General features: G+C 37.7%; 1 protein-coding gene across 1 annotated transcript in view; it reads left to right on the forward strand.

Moving 5' to 3' along the window:
- Nucleotides 1-5,366: 5,366 nt before the first annotated feature.
- The window catches only part of RABGAP1 (RAB GTPase activating protein 1), a gene marked incomplete at both ends in the record, with an annotated part of 64,185 nt that continues 42,483 nt past the window's right edge, over nt 5,367-27,068 (forward strand). The window contains 11 exons of the mRNA XM_082009202.1: nt 5,367-5,516; nt 11,860-12,094; nt 12,662-12,866; nt 13,506-13,680; nt 14,019-14,176; nt 15,842-15,952; nt 17,078-17,144; nt 18,623-18,725; nt 19,947-20,116; nt 22,860-23,034; nt 24,753-24,846. Coding sequence (XP_081865328.1) covers nt 5,367-5,516; nt 11,860-12,094; nt 12,662-12,866; nt 13,506-13,680; nt 14,019-14,176; nt 15,842-15,952; nt 17,078-17,144; nt 18,623-18,725; nt 19,947-20,116; nt 22,860-23,034; nt 24,753-24,846 — 1,643 coding nt within the window. The remainder of the gene's footprint in view (nt 5,517-11,859; nt 12,095-12,661; nt 12,867-13,505; nt 13,681-14,018; nt 14,177-15,841; nt 15,953-17,077; nt 17,145-18,622; nt 18,726-19,946; nt 20,117-22,859; nt 23,035-24,752; nt 24,847-27,068) is intronic.

Here is a 27,068-nt window from a genome sequence, read left to right on the forward strand (position 1 = left end):
ATTCTTTTTGAAGGCCTCTACTTAACATTAAAAGGTCAAGGGCCTGAGCAAACTTAGTTTTGTGTACACAGTAAACAAATTAACAAATGGAGCTTGGCATAGGGGTTTCCTTTCCTTTTCCAAATCCAAGTGCTGACAGCTTTTAGTAGCAGGCACCGAATTAAGCTCTCATTTTTTCAGTTCTTTCACAGCGTATTTTTAAAGTGTGAAGTTTGTCTGGTAAGCATAATTCTCTGTTTCTGTTTGAATCCTAATGAGAGAGAAACTCCAGAAGTATATACAGCATCATCTTCAGAGTTTGTTTAGCCTCTGGCTTGTGTTGTGTCCTGCATGTCCCGGCTCCTAGATGCGCCTGATGCTGATGGAGCATCAGCTGCAGAGCATGGATGAACCAGCCGTTCGTAGTTAATTCATTCCAGCAACATTCTTCTGATGGGCTAGCTAAGGCAGCGTCAGCATTTCTTTTATAAAGCACGGTTTCCCAGGACCTGCTGCATGTTTCTGGGGTTGGGGAATTTGCTTATTACAAGAGCCTAAAATTAGAGTTTTGTCCTCTGAGCAGATAGTTCAAGTTAAGATTAAAAGCAAAATTATGTTGGCAATAACTATAAATCTGTTAAGGATTGTTAACAAAGATTACATTAGCTTAACTCTTGCGTTTTGCCCAATTCCTAGTTTTGCATACAGTGTCTCATTATTCACTCGGCTTCCTGAGATCTGCACTTCTCTGCTCTTGAGAAGAGGAGGGGGGTTGAAATTTGAGGCGGCATTATCTCCAAATAGTGATAGCCTTTTTCTGTCTGACTCTTGAAGTTAATGGCAACAGCTGTGGCTGTCAGTGTGTTGTAACATGAAAAGAGAAGTTAGTATTGTAGTTGCTATTTTTTTATTAATTACTGTCTTTAGTGATCCTAAGTCTTGATTTCACATGCAGTATTTCACTGGCTTTCTTGCTTCATATTGAGTGCAGAATATGTCTCGTTGCATTTGAGAGAGTGTGTTGCACAGGGAAGGTTGGTAAAGAGCAAACATAGGATTATGCAGTGCTATCATGTGATATGTGAGAAGAATAAGGTTGCTAGTGATTATTTTTTCTTGTATGTTTTTTTCCCCCCAAAGTTGCAGTAAAATACAGATGGTGTGTATGTGCTCAGAAAAAGTCAAACCACAGCTCCTTCCCCATGTGTCTGTCAGTGTGACATCACTTTTGCTCTTACATTTCTTATGCTGCTCAGGCTGAAACACCTGGCACGACCCCTGTAATGAGGGCATTGTGCTGTAGCATTTTCCAGGCTTTTTTCGGGACTCACTGTGTATTTGTAAAACAGTAAGTGTACACTATGTGAATTGTGAAGATAAAAAAATCACAGGTGTCAAAGACTGTAAGGAGCTAATAGTCCTAAAGAATGCTGGCTTATTTGTCATAACACAGCTTTGCAAAGTATATTGCAAAGCTTCTGAACTTTGTTACAAATTCCACTTTTCACCCACGCTAAGATGCTAATGATGAAAACTAGGAAAGTAGGACTATGTTTGTTTAAATTGAACCGTACTGGATATTATTGTTAAACTATGCATAAAGCCAGAGGAGTAGCAACAGAAAATACGTTCTATTCGGTGAATCAACTTGCATTGAATCTGTCACCTCAGTGTCTTGGCTGCGTGCTACCTCCTTGTTTTCCATGTTTTTTAACATTATACGTAGTGTTTTTATATTTTAGGTGATAGAGGATATAAGTTTAGTTTGCATGCCAAGCTTTCTGACTTTGCTATTCAAGGTGGCTTCTTGAATTATACTATTCTTCAGTAATTTAGTTAATATTGTTGTATTGTTCTTCTATATCTGGTGCATTCTTCATCAGATATACTGTAACTTTGTGGAATCCCTATAGAAACTGCAGCTGAAGTACAAAAGCTGAGAAAGATATGAATGGGGAAAAATCTCTTTTCCTCTCTAGTTTGCATACCTGTTCTCATGCTTATTCTCTTTTCTGCCCTGAGAACCCAAAACTTAACTATATTTTGTGTCGTATTCCTCTCGAAATTCAGTGCCTAAGGGTGCTACATCTGCTGTTGACTTAAAGTTAACTGCTGTTTTAAACAGTCCAAAAAGTTCACAGCTGAAACATTGATTTTTCTGCTCACCCTCTGGCTTTTTGTGTGGCTGTGGATGTTCTCAACACTGAAAAATGGGCACCCCTTGGAAACAGAGTGAGACCAGCCATAGTTAAGAGTGCCTTGCTTCACTTGTTGCACATGTCTTAAGGTGGCATTCAAGCCTCAGTCTCTTACAGTAATGTAAAATGGAAGGTTTTCATTCTTGGACTTGCATGGTAGCATTGTATAACAACAGCAGTTGTTAGGTGGATTGCATTGAGAATTAGAAATTTAAATAAAACTGAGTAGTGATCCAAGATCCAGCTGTGTTGACTTTCTCATTTTGCAGCTTTTTCTAATGGTCTTTTGTGTGAGGAGAGGCCAGGATACCCATTTAATTACACAAGTGGGCAAAGAAATAAGTTGTTAAAAATTTGCCTCTTAGTACGCGTTTTACCTAGACACTCCGTCTCCTGTAGAGGTGTAGACACCTTCAGGCAAATACTATGTTATTGTGGTGTAGTTTTGTGTCAGGAACTAAACTGTGCTCCATTCAAAAGCTCATATTTTATTTATTTGGAAGCAAACCAAAGTCTCGTTCCTTGTAAGACATGAGACATTGGCTTTTTCTGAGAAACATTAAAACCTGAGATCTGCTCGTGGCTGGGGTCTTTCCTCCTACCTCTCTAAACTGTGAGAACATAAAGCTTTAGTTCTTAGACAACTTGCAGGTATTACTAAAGAGTACTGTCACCGCTGTTGTTTGTTCTTGCTTTTTGATTCCAGAGGAGTCATAAGCCTGCCACACTTAATTGCTCGCCTGGTCTTTGATGTGTGCCATTCTAGGCTGGCCCATATGAGCTCATAGGCTTTCTGTTGTTGATTCTGCCATTGTGAGTTTTCTGATTCAGGTAAAATTATCCATGTGGTAATCTGCATGGAACAAAATGATAACAGGGAAAAGAGGAAATAAAATGCATGCAAAGAGAAGTATGCAAATATGGAAATTTTGGTTAACTTCAGGCAATATTTTAGCATTTTTATTTTTTTAAGACTGTGCCTTTGGATCTCGACTGTTTGCGCGTTAATCTGACAAACCTCTGTGGCAGATTCCAGCATGGTTGGGTAATTGAGCCTTGCTTGCTGATACATCACTAATAAACAAAAGCTTCTTACAGTAGTCTACTACATTGTCCCCTTTCCTGTGCTCTCTTATCTTGTGTAATTTCAGTAAGACTTTTGCTCAATGCAAGGTTGGCAAAGTGGGTCTAATCAGGACCTTGTGCTGTTGCAATTCTGTATTGTGAAACTACTGTAGGGGTAAGGCTAAGCCAGCTGTGCTCCAGGATCAAGCATGGTGTCTGTTTACACCACGCTACTGAAAAAAGGAGTATGCAAAAACACAGCATACTTTTTCTTTAATTGAAGTTAATGTTGGTGAAAGGTGTCAGATTGAAAGGCTTTGGAAACGGATGGAATTAACGCTTCAAGACAGACACACTATACTAAAATAAATTGCTAAATTGATCCTTGCCTAGGTGATCCTTACAGCTGCTCGTGATCAAAGCCCGCTTTTCTACTCCTGCTGTCTTAGTGTGGCAGATGAGTTTGCATTGTTTGAATGAAAACACTAAACCCAAAGGGATAGTAAATGTTTGAAGATTATTTTTATTCTGTGTTTCAATATATTTGATTTAGTTATTTTCAGATGATCTGTATATTATGTAGATGGTGCAGTAAGAAATGTCTATAGAAATGTTTTAATATGAATTCTTTAAGGAAAAGCATCTTTGAAAATGAGAGCGCTGCCCTACCTTTAAGGTCTATGTGATTACCAGATATACACTGGGTAAAACTTTACAAAATTATCTAAGTTTGTCAGCTGGTAGTTCTCACTGAAAGTCAGTGGATCTTAAAATGTTTTTTGAAAGGAATATCTAAATATCTTACATACTTTTGAAAATGAAACCCAGTAGTCATAGGCATATTGTTATTCATGAGCAACCTGTATCTGTTCTGCCTCTTGCGTGCTGCTTCAGTTGCCCAGTGAAACATATGTCAGGACCATGAAGTGACTTGGCTGGGGAAGTAATCGGGTTAAAAATAACCCAGAGGAAAAAAAAAATGTTGTTCTCCTGGCAGATTTTCAAGTCATATTGGTGGCTATGGAGAGAAGGGTATTGATAGAAATAAAAGCAGGCTTTGCTATTTTTGGTGAATTGTTTTTGGTTCAGTGAGGAATGTGATGAGCCTTGCTTGTGGATATGCCAGGTTTCTCCATTGTTTGGCTGCTCTGTTGGAAGCCAGTGCTCTACAAGATGGAAGGCATAACCTGAGGCTGAAAAAGCACTTGCGATTGGTCATGCTTGGGAGTATGTAAAGACCCAAGCCACTGTGATAAGGGTATATTTGGGTTTCTGGGAAATCTAATCACCTGTTTTTATCATGACAGTCTGTTTTGAGCTGTGGGTTCTGAGAATCTGTGCTGTAGAGTTCAAGGTGTGCAGCTGAACTTCACCTTTTGTTCCTTTCTTCAAATGCCTCTCAGTGCCAGTTCCAGCTTTGTAAAATCCTCTGTTGGCTCTGATTCTCAGTACTGATCCAGCCTACGCTGTTCTTCCTGCTTCTTGGAAGTCTTTCCCTTTATTGTTCCTTACAGTACAGAAAATTCAGCATAGATTCATAAAATGCTGTATATACCAAGGTTTTAGAGCATCCTTAGCACAAAATATCAAGAGTTAGATCTAACTCCTGTTTTGGGGAAAAGAATGTGACTGTAGCATACAGTGAGCTCTAATAGCTACAAAAGTAATTTTTGCATGAATATAGGTGAAGGCAGACAGATTATATGAAGAAACTAAATGGACTTTATAGTTCTGGCCTTAATAAGAGTACTTTGTCAGCAGGCGTGGTGTATGTTCCAAGGGCCTGTTTTGTGCTATGTGTAGAAAATGGTGCCTGACATAATTATGAAATACTGCAAAAAGATTTATTAACTTCCCTTTAGTGAGCTATGGAAACCAGTGCTCTAATAGTAGTGTGCTTCTTAGCAAAATCAAAGCAGGACCATGAGTGTATACTGACAGAAGAGTTGTAACTTGTTTATGCTGTCAGATGTGTTACTTTTAATAACTAGTCAGTGGGTTTCAGAAGAGAAACGTTTGAGCATTTTAGCATGAAGTTTTATATAAGTATTTTTATGATTTTTGTTTTTCAGGAGTTTATAACATATTTAATCTCATTCATGAATCGAACTTCCTTTTTAAGTCATGGATGACAAGGCTTCTGTTGGAAAAATCAGTGTCTCTTCAGACTCGGTATCCACTCTTAACAGTGAAGATTTTGTCTTGGTTTCCAGGCAAGGGGATGAAACACCATCTACAAATAATGGTAGTGATGATGAAAAAACAGGACTGAAGGTAAGACTCAATAACTTGAGTTTGTTCCCTATTCTTCTAAATCAAACTAACCATAGAGAGCTTAAAGAGGGACTTCTTTATTGTGGAAAACTTGACAGAAGGGAGAACTTATTCAAGAATTGATTTTGCCAGTAATTTCTGCATTACTTTTGCTGATGTCAGAGGTGATAATTAGGTTCTGAGTAAAAGCTCTCTCCATCACTACCTGTGAAGTTTTTTCCTACTTTGCAGAATCCTTCATGAAGTGCAGAGGATGAAACAGACTTGACTGTCAAGAACATGGAACTGTGATTTTTATCACAGCGTTCAGATAGAAAACAGTATTAACATACACCTGATTTGACCCTATCTCTTAATTAAAACATATATTAAAGTTTTCCCCAATGTGAAATGTTCTCTTTAAGAAATGTAGAAGTGTAGTTATAACTAATTAGCCTGGCATGAATCTGAGAATACAAGCCTATGTGGTAGGCTTGTGTGAATTGGAAGGGCATTGACATCTTCTCACTTCTAAAAGTGCTGTTCTGAAAAGAGACCCTTGTCACCCTCTCTTTTTTCTTTTTTTTTTTTTTGCTACTTAAAGAAAATCTGCCATCCTAAATTGTATTTCAGCAGTCTTCAAGCAAAGTGACACAAGTAAGATGATCACTCCAAATTCTGTCATTTTATTGTGTTGAAAACTGGATCTTTCCTAGAGTGAGTCAAGTTAACGTGTTCTTTGTGGGAGATGGAAAGAGATATTCCGCCATCGCCAGAGAATGAAGTCTACCATCACATCTATGTCTTCAAATTTAGAGATGATAAGAAATCATGTGTTCTGCCTGTTGGACTGGGTGTTCCTGTTTTCCTTAGCAGCAGTTGTTACAGGCTTTGCTGAAGGTTTCTTGATGCTTTTGCTCATCTCTCTTTTACCTCCCAGCTGCTTTGTTTGCTTTTCTTGCATTCATTTGAGTCCTGGACAAGACATGCCATTATAGTGGCAATTTTCTTTTACGTAGGACTTCAGTTAAGAGTCTCAAGATCTTACTTTTGATTAATCTGGTGAAAATGTTCACTTTTATTTCTATTGCAGAAGATTGCCACTTCGCATCATCGGATAGTCTTAAAAAATCTGAAACTTCTTGAACAATCAGCCTGGTGATCTATGAAACCAGCTGAAAGACTGTAACCTCACAATATCTTTCTAGATGCTGCAAATACCAGCAGCTATAAATATGTAAGAATTCAGAATAGTCTCCATAGTGGTGCTTACCTTGAGAATGGTTATGTGGCGGTGTATGGGATTAGCTCCCAAAGTTGTGATGCATCATTTGAGGTGGCAGGAGACAGACATTGTCAACCAAATTTTCCATTCCATCCAGTTACTCCCAAAGAAAGTTTGGAAACACAAAGTGCTGTAGTCTGCAACATGTCTTGCTCCCCATGGGAGCTGCTGGTCTAACAATTGCCTTGCTGTGGCTGTCCTGCAGTGTTTGTATGACATGCTATATCTTGTTTAGTACAATCAAAGAAATTGAAGAGACTTGTATATAAAGTCATCTTCAAAAAGCTTGCACATATTTTAGAGAAGATTATGGTTAATGAATTTCAAACCAACTCCTGAAATGTACTTAAATTTTCTTTGTATGTTTACTTCCAAAATGGTTTATAAAATGTGGGCTACAGGTACACTGTTTCTCTTGGTGAGAGCAGAACAACATTAGCACTGCTGCCTCCTGATCATCAACAATTGTAAAATGAAGTTATGCTGTTCCCTGATTTGGCACTGAATGTCATAGAGCTTTGCAGGCCTTATAAATAAGCTTCTTTATGAATTTCGTGCCAAGACTGAGCACAATCCTTGAACACAGTGATTCACCTTGAGCCTTCCAGTATTCCGGCGTTTGAGAATATGTGCTGTTTGGTTATTGGCTGCAATCTGAGTAATTAACAGAAACGTTATACCTTAGATAAGCAGTCAGTGCGTAGTCTAAATTCTCCCATAGAGGGGTCTTCCTGTTAACTGCCTTCCTTCTGCTTAAGTAGGTGACCAATTTTGAGAGGAAATGGGAAGACTTTTTAGCTGTTCTTAGGGACAGAAATTGTCTTTTGGTATTCTACAAGAAAAGAGACATACTACCCTAGAATATGGCTTTGTTCTTGGTATCTTTTTTTTTTTCATCTTGTAAACATGGTCATTCAGTAGCCAATTTTGCTGTATTATTAAACTGTTTATTGTGTGTATGGATAAGTGGAGTTGCAAAGGTTGTCAGAGGTATGCTAAAAGTAGTGTCACTGTGATATCTAAAAGTGTTTTAGTAGTATATGGCAAATTAATATTAATGGTACAACACAAGAACTGAGGTTATGTGTTTCATAGGGAAGGAACAAAAGAGATTAATTCTTTCAGGGAGAAGCAATTGCTTTGGTACTTACAACTAAGATAATTTGTTTATGAACATGTCAAAACACATTTGCTTTTATGTGCCCACTAAGAAAAGCAGAAAATAAGTTCAGGTTCATATTGAGCAGATGTCTTTTTATGGTGTTCTGTTTCTTTAGAAAAACAATTTGAGGATCTTACATTGTCTGAGGATGGTGCTAGAAGTTTAGGCTTGAGTTTGGTGAATGTGATGGGCTGTGAAATTTGTAAATCAAACCTCAGGCTCTCATTTCAAATTTGTTGATACGCTATAGTTTTAAGTAACAGTGCTATGGACTGAATTAATGCATGTTTTTATTTTTGTGCTTTCTCAAGTTGAGACAGATTAATATTTCTTCTGAATACAGTCAGGAACCATATTTTTCTTCAGTTGTTCATAATTCATAGATGTGTTTTTGCTTTTTGTCTATGATGAAATACATTGTTCAATTTAAAAAGGGGTTGTCAGTGCTTGTTTTCCAGAAATATAATTTTCTAGCTGTTTCTGCTTTCCACTACTGTTTCTGTGTCTGCTTTTGCCCACTGCCAGTGGGACTGAACTGCATTTATGAAAGCCTTGCTTCTGGAGCACACTGCAGAACAGGAGCTCGTGAACTACATGGTATAATGAGACCTCTCACAGCAGGGGCCAGCAGCACATGCGTCAGGAGAGGGGAATGATCTACAGTTCTAATAAATCCCCCATGTTGCTGTAAAGGAAGTTTTGAAGGAGGCTACATCCTATTTAATGTTAAGTAAAATTAGTTTTAAATTTTGTGAGAGAGAGAACAATGACTAGGGTAAACGGTTTCTTTCCTCTATCTCAAGCAAACCTACGTGAAGCGTTTGTTAGATTCACCTTGTTTATTCTTCCCTTCTGCCCTTAGTTCTGCTGCACTCTGTCGTGCTGCCTCTTACTGTTTTTTTTGGGTTGCAGCAAAGTTTCAAGCATGTTTAAATCTTAGTGTGCACTGTTCCCATGATGTGGTGAGTTTATATGGTTGCATAAGAGACTTTGGTTCACATGAAGTTAATCTTGGTTTGTATTTTAGGCCTTGTTTCTTGGGCCGCTGCTTGTTGCACTTGATTGTTAGGGCTATGAGAACAGCAGAGCTCCTCCAGTCCAAAAGTATATTTGCTCTGTCTTCTAGAATTCTTTTTTGAGGGTAGTCTGGGCTGAGAAGGAAGGCTTTCTTGGAGGGATTCTTTTAAATTACTTTTTAAATGAAGATTTTGATGATGAGGTTTTAGAATAATTGAGACAGATTTTTTTTCTTTTTACGTGCCTATTTCCTGTCCCACTGTAAACAACTTGGACTCGTATTTTATCTGTCACTGCTATTTTTAGGAACTTTTATAGGCTGATATCTAGATACAAGTTATTGATACAGGTTCTTTTACCAAATACCATAGATCACCATTCAGACTTTTTTGTCTTGTAGTCTCGAAGGAATAGAACATTTTTCATGTGCATGTTATGTTAATACTGTTACAACATTTAATTCTCACTGGATATAAATTCCTCACCTTCCTTTCCCAAACCCAGACTGAAGTCTGTTTAATCACTGTGAGCAAAAGCATATGAGATGCAGGTTTTTGCCAGAATGGATTTTAACTTAAAGTTTCATAGAAAACAGGTCCTGTAAACTAGAAGTTATTTTAGTTTTTTAAATATATAGGCTTTAATGGGGCTGGTAGGACATTATAATTGATTAATTATATTTTGTTGCAAAACATATAAACTGTGCACAGTAAAGTAACATGGTGCATCTTCCATCATCACCATCATCTTTTCTGACAAATGCCTGCAAAGACCTGAATAATAAACTTGATCCTTAAAGGGATTATGACTTTGACATGCTTGTGCAAGATTTTTCATTGCTTACATGATGAATCATGCAAATGAATACTAAAATTACTGTGAGGAAAATGCAAATCCCTGGAATCCTGTAGTCAGTTACAGGTTACTTACACTTCTGTGGATGTACAGCTGAGTAAGGCAGTTACTCTGTCCTACTCCTGGCAGATGATCCCAGATAGCATATGAATGTATATTAATCTATACTAAAAAATTACTTTCTCCTTGAGCATGAGTTTCAAGAGCATAAGCATCTCACAGATTGTTGTTGTTCAGATTCTGTAGTAAACCAGTCACTAGGTTATTACTTTTTTTTATGTTCTCCCTGCCACTGGGATCTTGTATGCTTGCTGCTTTCTTCATTACCTGTGAATTTCACTTTTTGTCTACTTTATTCTGAAGAACAGGGATCTGGGACTTTTCTTCTCTTAAAGTAATTGTATTCTGCTGTATTTTAGAGTAATTCCAGGTCAGAAGTTTCTACTCTTTGTTAATATTCTTGTATGTTAAATGGCAGTTTTTCACCAGAAAACTAATAGGCAGTTTACACCTTAAATGCAATGTAGACAGAGGTAATTATTTCGAGAGTGTGGGTCTGAGTGTGAGAGAGAAGACAGTAAGGAAACTTCATGTTTCTTCCTTTTCCCTCTGAACTGAGAAGTTTGTCTTTGGTGATGTGATGGAAATGACCGTGTGTCAGAATTCTGACTTGGCTGAGAAACCTTTAAACCCACTGTAATTATTCCTGAGACATGCCTGGTGGAAACACGTATACAAATATTTAAGTGACATCTGATGTTTTACTCGTAATATATTTAATTCATTGCAAGCGTCATCCATGTGCACGAAGGTGTTCTCTTATCTGTTCCAGTGTTATTTCAGCAATCTTAACTGGACTTCAGGGTGATTTATTTACTGTTAAAATGTGAGAACCTTAGCCATTGCTTCAGGTATTTTCAAGATAATTTCATTTTCTACTATGGGATGCTAGCTTTGAGAGATGGAATTTGCTTCAATACTGAGATTGTGTTATGGGTGGATTTCTGTCTGCTCTGTATTCTTCCACCTGTTTTTAACCACTTTCTTTCTTTACTATCTTATTTTAAAGACATATAAAAAAAGGAAATTCTTCTTTAAGATTTCATTTATGTGCTTTTTAAGAACCTGAGGTAGTTGCACAATACGTATTTTAGTAGCTTGCGTGTAGCGTCTTAAATCAGTAAGCTTACAGAGATGTAAGGGTATAGAAATGCGTATCTGCTCGTAGGGTTGAGTTTTGGTGCCAACAGTAATAACCAGCAGCAGCTGAAGTGTTGGAATCGGATACCTTTCTCTGACTGCCATCTGGTAAAATACTTCCATAAGCTCCATTTCCGTGCTTAATTTCTAAACTCTGTAAATCATCAGTCACTTCCCTGTTAATTGCAGAGGAGTGGACAAAGAGTTTCCTTAGATACAGAATCTAAGACTTTCCTGAAATTAATGTCTTAATTATCTTTCTAGCTTAGGACCTAATTTCACGCCTTCTAGGTTGCTTCATGCTTTCATGTTGACTTCAATGAGTGCAAAGTCAGGCTCTAGCTGAACGTTAGGAAATAAAACACTACCTCATCTCCTCAGCATGATGCCATAATCCTGTTCCAGATTCTTCTCTTCCTGGGAAACCTTGCTATCTTACCCATGAACCATGTAGCATATTTAATTATATTGGCCCTTTCTGGTACTATTCTGAGAATTATTATAGACTGTTGTACTGCGGACACCTGTAAGTTTCCTCTGTCATAAGCTAGTCTTTGTAGTTGGTGATTGAAGACTAGTTTTAAAGTAATCTCACTTTTTCCAGTACTAGAAATTCCTGCTTTGAGCTCCTTTTGTTGGTTTGTTAAAGCAGGGAGGATATAATCCGTACTAGTGAGCATTTGCACATTGCAGTTTGTGTTTATGGTTGCAACTAATTTAAATTTATTAACTGGTGCTTTGGTTGGCAGAAAAAGCCATATGAGTGACCCTGTACCCAAGGGGTATTTTTTTTCCATTTGAACAGTCTTTTTTTTTTGTGTCCCAACTCTGTTTGTGGCTCTTAGATTGTGGGGAATGGAAGTGAACAGCAGCTGCAGAGGGAACTTGAAGATGTGCTGATGGACCCACCCATGGAAGATCAGTCAAGTGACCGGGACCATGGAGAAGAAGTTAGGACTGATGGAGATGGGGAGGAACCTGTTGTCCTTGAAGCTTCAGCATCCTCTACCATTAATCCAGTATCGGTGGCAGGACTCCAGAAACCAGAAATGAGTTTGCCAGTGAAACCATCCCAGGGAGGTTAGAAAAAAAAAAAAAATGGGGAATGCCTGGCGGTATCTTATGAACTAGCTTTATAGTTTCCCCTAGTAGGGAAAGGAAAAATTTAGGTACAGGTGTGTCCACACACCTTTCCACATTTCTCTCATTACAATCACCTAGTGCAGTCAATACCATGTTGTGATGCAGGTTACCGTATGCTGGGCTATCGTCTCTTCTCAAAACACTTGCTATACTAGCCTTGAGATGTGTGCAGAAATATTAGGCATACTTGCCTGGCTGTACAAAATATTAGTCTGTTTAGCTCGTCCATGCATCTTATTGCTGTAGTGAAAATCGGTGCACCCTCATATTGAAAAGAAGCCCTCTGAGTGAACTGGTGGTAGAGTTGGGATAGTTGAGTTGTTCTCTGTTATCGGTAATTCACTTTCAGGTAGGGTTTTCCTATAGTATTTTGGCCTGGCATGACTTTCTGTAATGTGTTTCTTGGTCGCTTTTGTCATTAAGTTGGTGATGTGCCAATCTCTGATAACTTACTTACGTATGCCTTGTCTTGCTTCTTACATGCAACTTTGTGTCTCACCCTAGACTGTGAGGATTTGAGCCCTTTTACGCCTATGACAGATGAGGACAGCGTGGTGTTTAGCAAGCTCACCTACTTAGGCTGTGCCTCTGTGAACGCTCCCCGGAGTGAAGTGGAAGCCCTCAGAATGATGTCCATCTTACGAAGCCAGTGCCAGATTTCTTTAGATGTGACTCTGTCAGTGCCTAATGTCTCTGAAGGAACAGTAAGGTATGAAGCTTACTCAGATGTACTCTGTGACTTTGTGCATTTAATCTTATTTCCTTTTAGCAAAGGAAACAAGCTGCCAGTTTACCTGGGAGGAGACATGAGCAACTTGGGATTTCGTTTAGTGGAAAACGTGGATTTTAGAGAGATCTGAGAAGAGCGATGCTTTGAATTTTTTCACTGAAGATATGTTATGTCAAGGATCAGTATGAAATATTATGATGATCCAAGGTGTCCCAGAACCCATAGTGGGAGTGGCTACTGCTGAACGCTTCGGAAATAGCCTGCAAAGTATTTAGTTTGTAGGGCTGGAAAATGGCTGATATACAAGGCTTAACAGCGATGAGGCTATTCATTGCTGCATATCAGTGTTGCTTTTTGAAGGCTAAGCTGTGAAAGCTATGGCGAAATTACTAGTGGAAATGTCTGTTGCATTGTACTTTTTTATGCTGTTCAGTTTAAATATAATTATTCTGGTCAAGCTTTGCAATAAATGACAGTCAGGAGCTAGTTTCTTTGTGATGTACCTTCTCCGGTAGCTGTGAAATTGTTAAAGCTTGCAAGTTAATATCTGTCTGAAATAATTCTTCTAAAGCTGCAAGCTTTGTTTTTTTTTTTTTTCCCCTCTCTCTCTTTTAACAGACTTTTAGATCCTCAGACAAACACAGAAATAGCAAATTATCCAATCTATAAAATCCTTTTCTGTGTACGAGGGCATGATGGAACCCCTGAAAGTGATTGCTTTGCTTTCACTGAAAGTCACTACAATGCAGAACTCTTCAGGATTCATGTCTTCCGATGTGAAATCCAAGAGGCTGTAAGTTGAATCTTTTTGTCAAATGGTAATTACATATATCTAAACATTATTACTGAAGTGGAACTGAAGTATTTCAGGCACTTTAGAAGTAATGTAATTAATTTTTTCTACCCCAAGTTAAGATAATTATGGAAACCTTGGGTATGAAATAAGAATGCACATTTAATATTTTATCCTTTTAAGAAGTGTAGAATATCAGTTAATTAGACTTAAAACTGACTTATTTTCGTACAGTTACTTCTCATTCTATTATTCAGTGAAAATTCAGGTAGGTTTCAACTGCTGCATTCTGTATGTGTGTAGCTTTCTGATCTTTCTTTGGTGCCATCTAAATGCAGGTGAGCCGAATACTGTACAGCTTTGCCACTGCCTTCCGTCGTTCTGCCAAACAAACACCACTATCAGCTATTGCCACCCCACAGACTCCAGACAGTGATATTTTCACCTTCTCTGTGTCACTGGAAATCAAAGAAGATGATGGGAAAGGTTATTTCAGGTATAGATTCTTCATCCTGCATTGCTATTCCAGAACTAAATAAAGGTGTCCATAATGTGGGTTTTTTGCCTCTCTAGACCTGGCTCTGTATGCAACCTGGTGTCAGAAAACAACCATACAATACTGAATTTGTGATCAGCAGTTGTCTAGAATTCAATGCAATAACATTATTTAAAAGTCTTTCTTAAATAGTTTTTTACTTACTGCAGTGCAGGTGCTGTAAACCAGCCTAGGAGTTGATGCTTCCATGGTTTCCAGAAGTTGTGCTGTTTCAGTCCTAGCCAGCCTGGGTATGTCAGCACGGACTGCAGGCTGAATCTCTGCCTCTGCTATGGAGATGTATCTGAAGATCTTTTCAGCCACAAAAAGGCAGTTGTTTAAGAGGTGGAACAGGGCATTTGTTTAAAAGCTATGTACCTACTCTATACAAAGTGAGGAAAAGTGGATTTTTGTCTCCAGCTAAGCAGAATCCTACCTACATTGGGTGTACAGTACAGGTTTTAGTTCAAAGAGCAATATTTAGCAGTTTGATGCTAATCCTCGTATGACCCTTTGCATGCAGACCCATACTCACCTGGAAGTTGAGAGAACACTTTCACATATTCAGTCTCTGATCTCAATCTTTAATGTACCTGACCCTCTCTTAGCTCATCTGCTGTCACTTGTCACCCTGGGTCACTAGTAGTGCATTTCTGTCGTCCTGGGGAAATGAGGCCTGACTGCATGTGCTGGCTGTAAGTATGTAAAGCCACTGTCTTGGCCCTGGAGACAAAACTCCTGCTGACAGTTAAAGGCAGTCTGCCATTCCCTTGGCCTGGGTGAGCGCCTGCTGTCAGAAAATAAACCCGAATTTTACTGGAGATGTTAAACTATGGGCAATACTCCACAGTCCATTTTTGCAACTCCTGGGGGTAACAATGCATAGTTTGAAAGTCTGAAATAAAATAAGGATTATTTTTATGTCTAAGGGAAAAGTGAAGATGTGGTTGACTTAAAGTCAAAACCCAACAGTCTCAATTTGTCCAGTATTTACTGCAACTGTGCTGCTCAGCAGAGAACATTGATGCTAAAACTTTAGGGTGTGTATTGGCATTGAAATATAATTTCAGGTTTTTCCACCAGAGCACACTATCCCCTCTATTGCAGCATTTTTGAGAAGGTGCTCTCTAGAGAAAAAATCAGGGAAGTAGTCTAAAGATTGGTGCTCTCTTTTGGCTTCTTGGCTTATTGTGTGCCCCAGCAGCCACTTCTCTTGTGAACGAAAGTGATGCAGTTTCTTATAAGTAATTGCTTAACAGATAATACTTGCATGTTACATGGGGAAACCTTATTTTCAATGTATTGAAAAGTATTTAGAAACTTTCTTGAAATGCTGCTGGAAGTCTCACGAAAGTAAGCCATGCAGTATAAAACCACAGTTTTTATTTTGAAAACTAAGTGTCCTTGGTTTTTACCTAATGATGATAAAATGTCATCACCTAATTGTGTTGCCATTTCTTTCATGTTACCGATCGCAGTGTGCAAGGAAGAAGGGTCTTGAGTGCTTTTGTGTAAGAAGCTGGCTTCACCCAGTGTCTGATGCTGTTTTTGATACATGCAAGGAATACAGATAAATTATGCTCTTGAGTGTGTTTTTTTTTCTTTTCCTTTCTTGGTAAATAACAGTGCGGTTCCCAAAGACAAGGACAGGCAATGCTTTAAACTCCGCCAAGGAATTGATAAGAAGATAGTGATTTACGTCCAACAGACAACTAATAAAGAACTTGCTATCGAGAGGTATTTTCATCGATTTAAAAAAAAATTATTTATCTATTTGATGTTTTGTGTTCTTTCCTCTGAGGCAGCAGATTAGTAATTGTTCTATGAATATGCCATTTATGTAATTTAACGCCACGCTCCTCTCGAGTGGTATTGTGCAGAAGATGAGATTGGTTTGTTCAGTGCATCTGTGGCAGGGCGCACCATGCAGGTGCAGTGAAATCCTGTGCAGATCTGCTTGTGGAATCTGTGGTTGCTGTCTCCTTGAAATACACCTTTCAAGAACTTGTTTTAAAAACATATTGCTTTTACTTTAAGCAGCCAGTTTGTCTTAAATGCTGAGGTTATAGTCAGTGACTGAGTTATTTAAAGTATTTGCTTTCCTTTCATCTCTTCTGTATCTGAGAATATTGTTATACGTACGCTTTGAATCTGCCACAGTCTGGAATTCTAGAATATGAAGCATCTGTGTAGGGCAGGGGAGAGCTCAGACCTCAAATCTTTCCCCGCTTAGAGATAAACTGGCGGTTTTTGACTACTGACAGAGTTTAGCACTGCTGATACTACAGAGAAAAAGACACAGCTTCTGCCAGCCTTTGCAGTCTGAAATGAAATGCAGGACGGTATGGGAAACCAGAGGATGAAGTGGAGTATACCTGTATGGGCCAAAAGTCTTTGGGAAATTAAACCGTAAAAGACAGGTCCTTGCACTTCATCTGGAATTTCCTGATCATTGTCTGTTTCAAAGGGTAAATTTTATGCAAATATATCTCAAAAAAACAGAAAAAAAAAGGGGGAAGAATAATGCAGGTCAAGTTGTCCTGCAACATAGTGAACCCTTGGTAGCTGTGTCTGTTTTACACTGTTCTTGCAAACAAAGATAATTGAACAACTTCCAAGCTATTGTAGGCAGGGTAAAATCATAGTGTAAATATGCTTATGAAATCTTGCTCGACATTTTTAATATTGGCTTGAGCTTGTTTTGCTTGACATGCCTGATGCTGCTTTCAAATGTCAAGGTTTGTTGACATTTGTTACTGGATTCATGGGCTGCCTGTGATGTATGACAGGGAATATTTAGATAAGGTATGTTATATGAGTAAGTCTAATTTTTGCAGTTTAATTTTTTGCCTGGCTTTGCAGATGTTTTGGCCTTCTCCTTAGCCGTGGGAAAGATGTTCGGAGTGGTGACATGCACCTTTTAGATTTGGTAAGGATCTTTTATTAACAAAATTCAGTAATAATTTTTATTACAATTGTGCATAATCTCAGGATAAACAGAAAAGATTTAGATGCTTATGCACACTTGATGGGGATTGATGCTGCAGCTTATGCTATTGAGGGTGAGGCTCTGGGCAACTGGGTTGAATCCCTGCCTCTGCTACAGAGTTAGTTGCCCTGTTTTGCAGTCAGTCATGACTCTTCTTGTTTAGGGGCCTAGAAGAAAGAAAATGGAAACTTGTTTTTGAAAGTGCTGAATACTAAAGAGCTGTGCTCTGAACATCAAAAGCTTTATAGCATACTTGCCACTGTAAGAATTGAGGCCTAAGCAGCTTCAAATATAACACTGAGAAATAGTGGGCACTTTGACTCACGCTTCCATCTATAAAATGATGATAGGGATCATCTGACTTCACAGGTGTGTTGTGAAAACAAATTTGCTAGTGTTTATGAAGTACATACTTACTACAGTAGTGAGTACCCAAAATGATCCAATACTACATGAATAATTTTGCTTTTTATTAGGCTTTGGATTGCCCAGAAAATAAGGTTGGTGGGAAGACAGACACATTGAACACTAAAGATAAAATATTGACTTGGTTCCTAATAGCTGAATAACATGTGGGTTTTGTATGCTGAATGAAGCTGGTTCTCAAGATGTTTTAGAGTAAAATTTAGTTTATAAAATAGCTACTAAGGATAAAATAAAACACTACTGGTGTATTAAAACATCATAGTGAAGTAGAAGGTATGTTAACGTGAAACATCTGCCAAGTTTACAAGTTCAGCAGCTTGTAAGAGTGTGTTCTGATTTAATTTGTTTTCTTGTATTAAAGGCAATGAACTACATCCCCTCAGTTCATTGATTAAAGCCTTACATGTTTAAAAGCTTTACCATTCAGGCAGCTGTCATTCAGAGACTGATTGATGCAAAATGAGACCATAATGACTGGATTGCCTTGGATTTTCCAGAACAACTTAAAAGAAGTTTGAAAAGTTGTTTCTTTTTTTGGTTTGTTTTTTCTGGTGTTTTGGGGTAGGTTTTTTGTTTTGTTTCGAACAGCAGCAACAAAAAAGCAAAGCTTTTGCAGCTTGGAGTCCTGTCTTTCCAAGTAACTTGTCTGTGATTTCACCTACACCTGTGTGAGCTGAAAGTTGCTGTGGCCACTGCCAAAAATGAGCTATTGGTCTTCAGGTCTCACTAGACAGTTGTTCATACCATGTACATCCATAACAATTAGTATTAATTGAATTGGCCTTTTTGTGTTATCAGCAAGGAGAACAAAGATTGTATGGGAACTCTATTATTTTCTTCAGAGATGATCTCTGTTACAGGACTGTGTCACATGGACTTCAGATGCTTGCCCTTCTCTTGCCAGTACAGTAGCTGTTTTACGGGGCTGAGACTTCATAATATAGAAATTTATTTAATTTAAATAAAAATACATAAACTCGCCTTGTTTCCAGGAATCCATGGGTAAAAGTTCTGATGGGAAATCATATGTGATCACTGGGAGCTGGAATCAAAAATCTCCACACTTCCAATTTGTAAATGAAGAAACACCAAAAGGTATGAAAATTTTGCCGGATGTTATCCCTAGCCAGGGCAAATGACTCGCACAGTGGGCATCGGATCAATTATCTTTTGTTTAAGATGAATCCCGCAGAAAGACTTTCTTCATAGTGTGGGATATATTCTTAGAAAGGGGGATGCCAGTTGTAACATAACAATCTAGACAAAGTAGAAGGCTACAAGAAAACTCCTGTATTCAGTAATAATGCCTTGTAAGAATAACTGTATTTCAGTAGGAGGCTGTTTAGGTTTGGGGACAGGATGCAGATGCCTTGCACACCATTAGAGCTTCTTAAGAATCCCATTGAGAATTGCACTAAAGGATTGTTGCAGATTTCTTCTTTGCTTAGTTTTTGTGGTCAGTTCAGATTTTTCTGAATCCAAGTTTTTAGTTAAAAAAGAAAATGAATTCCTGTACCTATGAAAATGAAAGTAAACCACTCCCAACTGTAATCTGAAAATAGCTGATGCTGCCTTGCTCTCTTGAGTCCTCAAACAGATCTGTCATTACTTCTTTTAAGATGGCAGCTGAATTACCATCTTTTCCATCTGTTGTCACAGTTGCAAGCCAAAGGTTGGTGAAGTTAATGAAAATTGGCTGGGCAAAGTTATAGAAGTCAGCTGCTTGGTACAGCTGGGTACAATCTGCTGCTAGATTGAATGACATCCTACCTAAAGGACAAAATTTATCATTTAGTACCAGACGAGATCTCAGGTTACTGAGTCACATTGCCTCCTTTTGGAGCATTATACTGTATAGTCAATTTCTGAATCTCACAGCTGAGATGGCCTTAAATGCTACCTTTAATATGATGGGATTTAACTGTTGTTTAAGTAACTTCTAAAAACAAAAAACAGCTAAAATGTAATTAGGATACATGGCAAGAGGTCTGCACCATGGAATTAAATATACAGATCCTTTATAATGTTTAATGAAGGTTTTTGATGCATTTCAGTGGGATTTGAAAAACCAAAATTTTTGTTCTCTTTAACAAGACCATTTTCTTGGCTTGAAGTTTCCTTACTCTCTAGTGAATAGTGCATAGTCATCTTATTTTCCTGTTTTGAGCCTTCTAGGTTTTTGAGACGTTGAATTAGGGAAAAAACTGAATTCTGCAAAAAAGTTTCTTTGTTCTTTCATGTTGCTGGGAAAGAAGTTATGGAATATTTTGTTTGAAATACTTCTTTTAATACTGTCACTTTGTTTTTTCTCTCTAGATAAAGTATTGTTTATGACTACCGCTGTGGATTTGGTGATAACTGAGGTTCAGGAACCTGTTCGATTCATTCTGGAGACTAAAGTCAGAGTTTGCTCACCTAACGAGAGATTGTTCTGGCCCTTCAGCAAGCGTAGCTCTACTGAAAATTTTTTCCTAAAATTAAAACAGGTAACACTTTAATAAATAAATAAAATCTACAGTTCATTTGGGATTTGGCAAGGTGGTTTTTCAAATCTAATTGTGGTACTGTCAATTGTATTGTTTCTAGACTTGAGAGGTAGGTTTGTGGTATAATGCTGAATAAACAAATATGTTGGATGTAAAGATTAATTGTAGTTATTAGTGCCTGTTGGCAGATCAGAATTTCCCTATGGTTGTTTCTCCCTATGATTGGTGAAACCTTTACGAATACGCTGTTTATATTTCAACATTTTGCTCTTGATTCAAAAAGGTAAAATAAATGCTCTTCAGTTTTAGAAAAGATATCCTTCGTTATGCTAATTGTTGCTGGCTATCTAAATTTCCCATAAAAAGCTGGATGTCCTCATCTCAAAGCAAATTTTGATAGTTTTGAGGCTGCGAAGTTACATAGAGGCTTATGGATTTTCCAGCCAAACCATAGAAATAAAAGGAACAGAAGATTTATCTGCAAACTGGGGCTACGCTGAGTTGCTTGTGTAAGGGTATAGTAGATTAAGTATGTAAAGTAAGGGTTAAGAGAAAAAAAGGCTTTAATATAATCCTGGTGACTTGCTAGATGATATGTCACTAAACTGATTTTATTATACAAATCCAGCTTTTTTTTAGATGAGCAAACATCCACCTGGAATTAGGAAAAAAAAAATATTTTTTGTGAAAGTCTATTTTTCTCCTTGTACGTGGTTGGAAGCAAGAGATTTCACACATAGCCCAAGTTTCCCCTGGGGGGGGGAAATCTAAGAAATCACAAAAAAATCCTTAGAACTTGTTAAAAACTTTTACTGTTTTTTTCCAACTTACATTTTTCCCCTATCTACTGAAAAGGAAAGGATTAAGGATTATTTCTGTCCAGGATATTAATAACAACAGTACAAGGCAATAACTTGATCTCAAAATACGGCTGGAAAGTTGAAGATCCAAGTTGCTAAAGGGATGATGTACTTGAAGTAGCTGCCATTCTCCTGCTTTAGACATTATTATTCTGAAATGAAAGTCCTGTTTAAGGAAATTGAAATATATAGAAGCAAATAACAATGTGGATGTGTGTGCTTTCTCAAGGTTTAATAATTCTGGGTGCAGCCCAAAAAAGCAAGGCTGGAGTCCTGATTTCTTGATAAGTGTTCTTTTTTTAGAGAGTTTTTGAATGAAATGAGGCTTTTCTTAGGTTTGGTTTGCTTTGCAGTTGTCTTAAAGTGCTAGCAAATAATGGCATCTTGGTAGTAGCAAACATGAGGTTCACTAAGGAATCTTTTTTGTGTAAGTCCTATTTTTTATATAAAATATGAATACACTTTTGGAAACTTCAAAATTTAAGGTGGAAAAATTCTTCATGGATGAGATCAGTCTTTTTATTTAGGATATTTTTGAGATGGAGCATGGAGGTGTTGAACAGTTAAGGCTGTTGGGCTATAAATATTCTACAACCTCCAAAAGGTGCCTTTTCTGGTTGGCAGTGTAGAGGAAGCTTATCTTACTTAGCTACTTCTGTATCTTTTGTCTTACCAAATTCACAGGCATTGTGACTTATCTTAGCTAATTCTCTTTTTTTCCACAGGCACTGTCAGGTTATCCAACTTCCAGTGTTTACTGATGGAAGATTATCAAAATTCATAGTGGAAGCAACAAATATAGAATGTACTGCCTGATAAGCCTGGAAGGGAAACCTGTTTCTATGGAGTTATGATTAGCCTATTAAAAATACAGCTGTGTAGAACTGGCTTATCTTACTTTGGCAGTGTTTCTTTATTTGGAAATGGTGAAAGCAGAGGGATTTTATTTGCTCAGATTACGTTTAGTGATTTAGTAATTTTTAGTTTTGATGCATTTCTTTTCATTTTTAATACTCCAAAGGATAAAACTGAGCACTGGGAGCTTAGTGTAGAGTATAATTATAAATCTTATTTCCCTCTTTTCTTCACCTTTCCTTTTCTACTCTCTATTTTTATGCATTTATGAAAAAAAAAAATCTAAATCCTTAGACTGTATTAGAATTTTAGAACTACTTCACAAAGAAAAATCCTCCTTTAAAGGAAAGGAAGGTATCAAAGTGTTGAAAATTAAGGAGAAGACAGGGCCACATAAGAGACTTTGGGACTCAACAGTTTGTGTTTGGGCAGCAATGTATACACAGATATATGACTTGGAAGCATCGCTAAAGACAATTGCCATGGTGGGGAAATAAATGTGACAAATTTCATTAAAACTCTTCTTTTGCCACTGTCAGTAACCCCAGAAAGTTAAAGAAAGAAATCAGACATAATTTTAAAGGTTTTGGTTTTAATTTTCCATTAATCTTTAAATAAAGGTAGAGTTGCTTCATATTAAGGAACCTTTCTCTTTTAGACCGTTTGTTGGGCAGATGCGTTTACAGCTTTAAAAATCTATGCATTTGTGTCCAATCCACTTCTGGCTCAAAAGATGAGCTACCTATGGATGGTGGACCCAAGTGATGCTTCTGCTGTCTCGGTACTAGATACTCATGCCTTTTGGGTGCAGTATGCTTACGGCTTCTTCTAGGGCATTAGGGATAGAAACACTCGTGGGCCTGCATGATGCATTAAGTGTGCTGGAAGGATTGAACGTTCCCCACTGTAGAATGTGATGAAAATTGTGTCTCGGCTCTTGTATTCCAGAAAGAGAAGGTGGAGCCTTATGAGATCATCTGGGTATTTGTACAGCTTTTCTCTGTAAAATGAAACTTCTTGTTTCTTAGATAAAGCAAAAGGACAGAAAGAATAACTCAGACACGTTATATGAAGTTGTGTGCCTAGAAAGTGAATCAGAAAGGGAGAGAAGAAAAACCACAGCAAGCCCCTCTCTCCGTCTGCCCCAGTCTGGGTCACAGGGCTCAATGATTCCTTCTCCTCCAGAGGATGATGAAGAGGAAGGTAAGAAGTTGATTGTATGCTTTGTATGCTTGGAAAGAAAGGATAGTCGGTAAACAACATAGTTATGAAATATGTTGAATCCTTTACGGTCGGAATCTGGCCTACTGATGGTTTTTTTTCTTGCTTTAATGCTGTGAGTATTTGATAACCAGTACCCCTGCATTCCTTGATCGGCCTCTCCCTTGTTTGACACTTCTGTGAATATGCTTTTCTCAGCCCAGGCCTCATGAAGCCTCCAGCGTGATATATTTGGAACAATGTGAAAAGGGGCTGCTAAAAATTTGGGATTGTCATGTAGCTTCTGCCCCTCCCTGAGCAGCTGTGAACAGATTTGAGAGTAAAAATGAGAAGCTGGTATTATTTGGAAATATAAGCAAGCAGCATGTTTTAGTGAGGAGGCGAGTACAGACATCTGTAATACATAGAACTATACCAGGACATGCCCAGCTTGAAACTTTATGCATTATCAAGATCTTTTTCCTGCTTTTAAAAAATTCTCTTAAACCAAAATATGGACTGGTTCTGAATATATAAACATCTGGCCTTACAGCTCTGAGCTGAAATGTACATGACTTGAGTTTCTGCTTTTTAAATTTTTCTGCTGGCCTTCCATGTGGCCTTGGGTGAGTTGTTTCACTTCTGTGCTTTAATTTCCCTTTTTGGGGGTGGGGGAGAGGAGGGGAAGGTTGGTTTGAAAAGTAACTCCTTTGCAAAGTGTTACTCATTAGCAATCTCTAACTGCTACACTAAACCACAATGGTATTCTTTTCTAGACCAGGAATGTGTATTTATTTTGTTTACAGTTGATGGGACTTGCAGCATTGTAGCTTTTGCTGACAAGTTCAGATGTTAGTTGACAAAGCAGAGATTTAATGAAAAAGAATGTATTTCCTCAGTAATGCAAAACCAGTGTTGACTACTGTATCAATGAAATGTAGTTTTTGTATACAATACTTGCTGCGAGTGTTTAAAAATACCTGGGAGTACATCAGTTAGTATTGGTTTCAAAAAGTTACTGTGATTATGCTAATCCTCCCCCTCCACTGCATTTTTGAATGAGTATCATTCAAAAAGCTGTTTAATTTAAGCCAAGGAAGTTATCAAAAGTACTAGCTTTCAAAGTAAAAGTACAAAACCGTTAAAGTAAAATACCTCGTGGACCTTCATGGAGCTGCAACAACATGGCGAGTCTGCAGCTGCTCAGTGGAACCACGTTGACTTTATTGTCTTCTTTGCTTTTATAGTATTGTAGCTGTTCACATACAGAAGTTTGTGCTGTTTGAGAACTTTTGTAGTCTTCTAAAAGTCTGGGGTAGGATAATAGAATTACCTATGTGAGGGACCTTTGGAGGTCTCTAATTGTGCCTCCCACTCAGTGTGAATCCAGCCAGATAGGTTATTCATGGCTTTTTCTTTTTGTGTTTTGGCCATCTCCAACGGTGAAGCTTCCCTCTCTAGGCCCTTGTATTAGTTTGACCACACTTGTGGTAAAATTTTTTCCTGATTTTTAACCATAATTTCATATGTAGCTACTTGTCTTCTGTCACTTGGCACATCACTGCATGCCTCCAAGAAGAGTCTGCTTCTGCCTTCTCTGTGTTGAGTGACAAGCACTGCATCTGTAATTCTTGCCACACTTTGATACTGTTAGGAGAACAACATTTAAATCTGTAGAGTAATGGCAGTTGATCTCAGCATCTCTTCTGTTCTATTGGCAGACAATGACGAACCACTTTTAAGTGGTTCTGGAGATGTTTCCAAAGAGTGTGCAGAAAAAATTCTTGAAACGTGGGGAGAGCTGCTCTCCAAATGGTAAGTGGCAAAATGACATTCTGAAAATTACAGTTCTGAGTATTCTCAGTCTGTTTCTTCCTTCCACTTGGAGTTTTTGTTATTTCCAGAAGCCAGTTGAGATGAGATTAGTATGGATTTAGTCTTGTATCTCCACAACACCCCTTATTCTCTGACTTGGTGTTTTCTAATTTCTTCAGAAGGTGTTTTAAGTATTTTAATTTTTGAGTGCATGCTTAAATACTGTATAGAAATTCACTTATACTATGTCCTTAGGTGGTTATCTCTTAAAATGAGTATTTTACTTATCTGTGAGTTTCACTGGGATTTTGTTAAAGAAAAACCTAAACTAGGTAGTACAAAGAAAATGCAGTGCTTCCTTTCTCTTTATTTTGCATAGATCACTTTCATTCCTTTTTGTAATTCTGATGTAGTTCACAGCCAGTATTTCCTGCAGCTGTCGTATGTAGCTTAAGAATATGAGAGATTTGTACTTGGATAGCAAATATGCTTTTCCTCTCTTATCTAAAGGAAGATGGCTCCAGAGCTTGCCAAGAAGGAAGTACATGAGCTCTTCTGTTTTTTTTCCTAGAAAATGCCAATTTACAAGAAGAGTGTTTCTTGACAGTCAAGTTGCTAATGCAACACCTGTCCTCCTTTCATGAAGGATCTTTTATTCATCTTGAAGTAGCCTGAGCAGTTCTAAGAAAGTGATGCTGATGACTGCAAAAGTCAGTATTTTTTTTCACAAAGGGAGAAGACAGGCACAACATCAGACTGAGCTTAAATATGCTATATTTTTACTCTGGATTTTGTTGTTGCCTTCTGCTTCCTCGTGTTACTGCAGAGCCGGGCAAGGGAAGTACAGCACATCAAAGATCTGAACAGAATACTAGATGTAAGGAGTAGGATAGCAGAGATTAGAGTAAGTCATGCACTTTAGATGAGGAAAAGTATTGATGTGACCACTTAGCCAGGATTCTCCTTAAATTAAGGTTATAACAATTTATTTTTTTATTTTCTGCAACTACTTAGTACTTACTTGAATAAGTACTTCCATTTTGGTTTTGCACTAATATTTTCCTACCATTAATTTGGTAGGAAAATGAACATCAGAAATAGACACCTTCGTGAGAAGGGGAAGGCTGTGGTAAAATGATACATGATCCCTTTTCCTTCCCTCTCCTAGACTTGTAGAAACATCTTTAACAGATGAGCTCTATGCATCTGGTGCTGTGAGAAAGTTTCTTTCAACTTGAATTTTTTTGTAATTCTTCCAAGGGCTCAAGGATAATTAAGCCACCTGACTCCCATTGAAAATGTTTTGGCAGCTCTAAGAGGATATGAAGTGCTTCTGTGCTAATGCTGGCAACAACTTTAATATGTGTTAAAGGGCTTTCCTTCTTAACTAAAAACGAGTATTTGGAAGTAATGATCCTTGAGCTTTTAATGTAAGAGGATTTAAAATCATAAAAATCAGAGTTCAGGTAGTTTCATGCGAGTTTTTTAGAATCCTGTAATCAGATTTGTATAGCAATTAAATATGCATTGTTATTTTGTGATTTCTAAATAATATTTGTCTTATTTCATAACTGCTGAGTCACACAATTTTCTCATTTCAAAATAGTCTGGAAGAATCTAGTAGTGTGTGGCTTTTAGTCTACAGCTGTACAGTTCATGGCTGTATTCATTGGAATTACTATTGCACTTATTCTGATCTGAGATTCAGGCAAAGCAGTTTTACAGGCCTTTACAAAGAATTTGAACGTTTTGTATAGAAGAAGTATGTTATATAAGTATTTATATCTATAGATACGAATGTAATTATTATCTGCATACTATTTTTATTGTAGTTTATTTTGTTTAGAGAAAGCACAGTGAAGGATGACATTATAGTACTAGGTTCTGTGCAATATATACTGATTTAAATGTCCGACATTCCTAGTCTCCAGATTACTGGGTTGGAACACTGTAGACTGGAGAAAGACAGCAAGGAGTCCCAGTCTATGTAAAATTATCGTCCACATATCTGTTAGACTGTTAACAAACATTGTTAAATGCCAGTTTATTGTTAAGCAGATAATGTGATCAATATGACTTAAGTTCAGTTTTTTGCCTGGCTTTGTGTGTGAGCCCTCATAATCATTTGACTTAGAAGATTGTTTTTTAGTAACTGCAGAAAAAACGTGATTTCTTTAAGACTTCTGTCTTTTGGGGATTTTTTGTATAAGCCACAAACAGAC

Source organism: Phaethon aethereus (assembly GCF_964289735.1).
Source record: "Phaethon aethereus genome assembly, chromosome: 20".
In the NCBI taxonomy this organism is placed as follows: Eukaryota; Metazoa; Chordata; class Aves; order Phaethontiformes; family Phaethontidae; genus Phaethon; species Phaethon aethereus.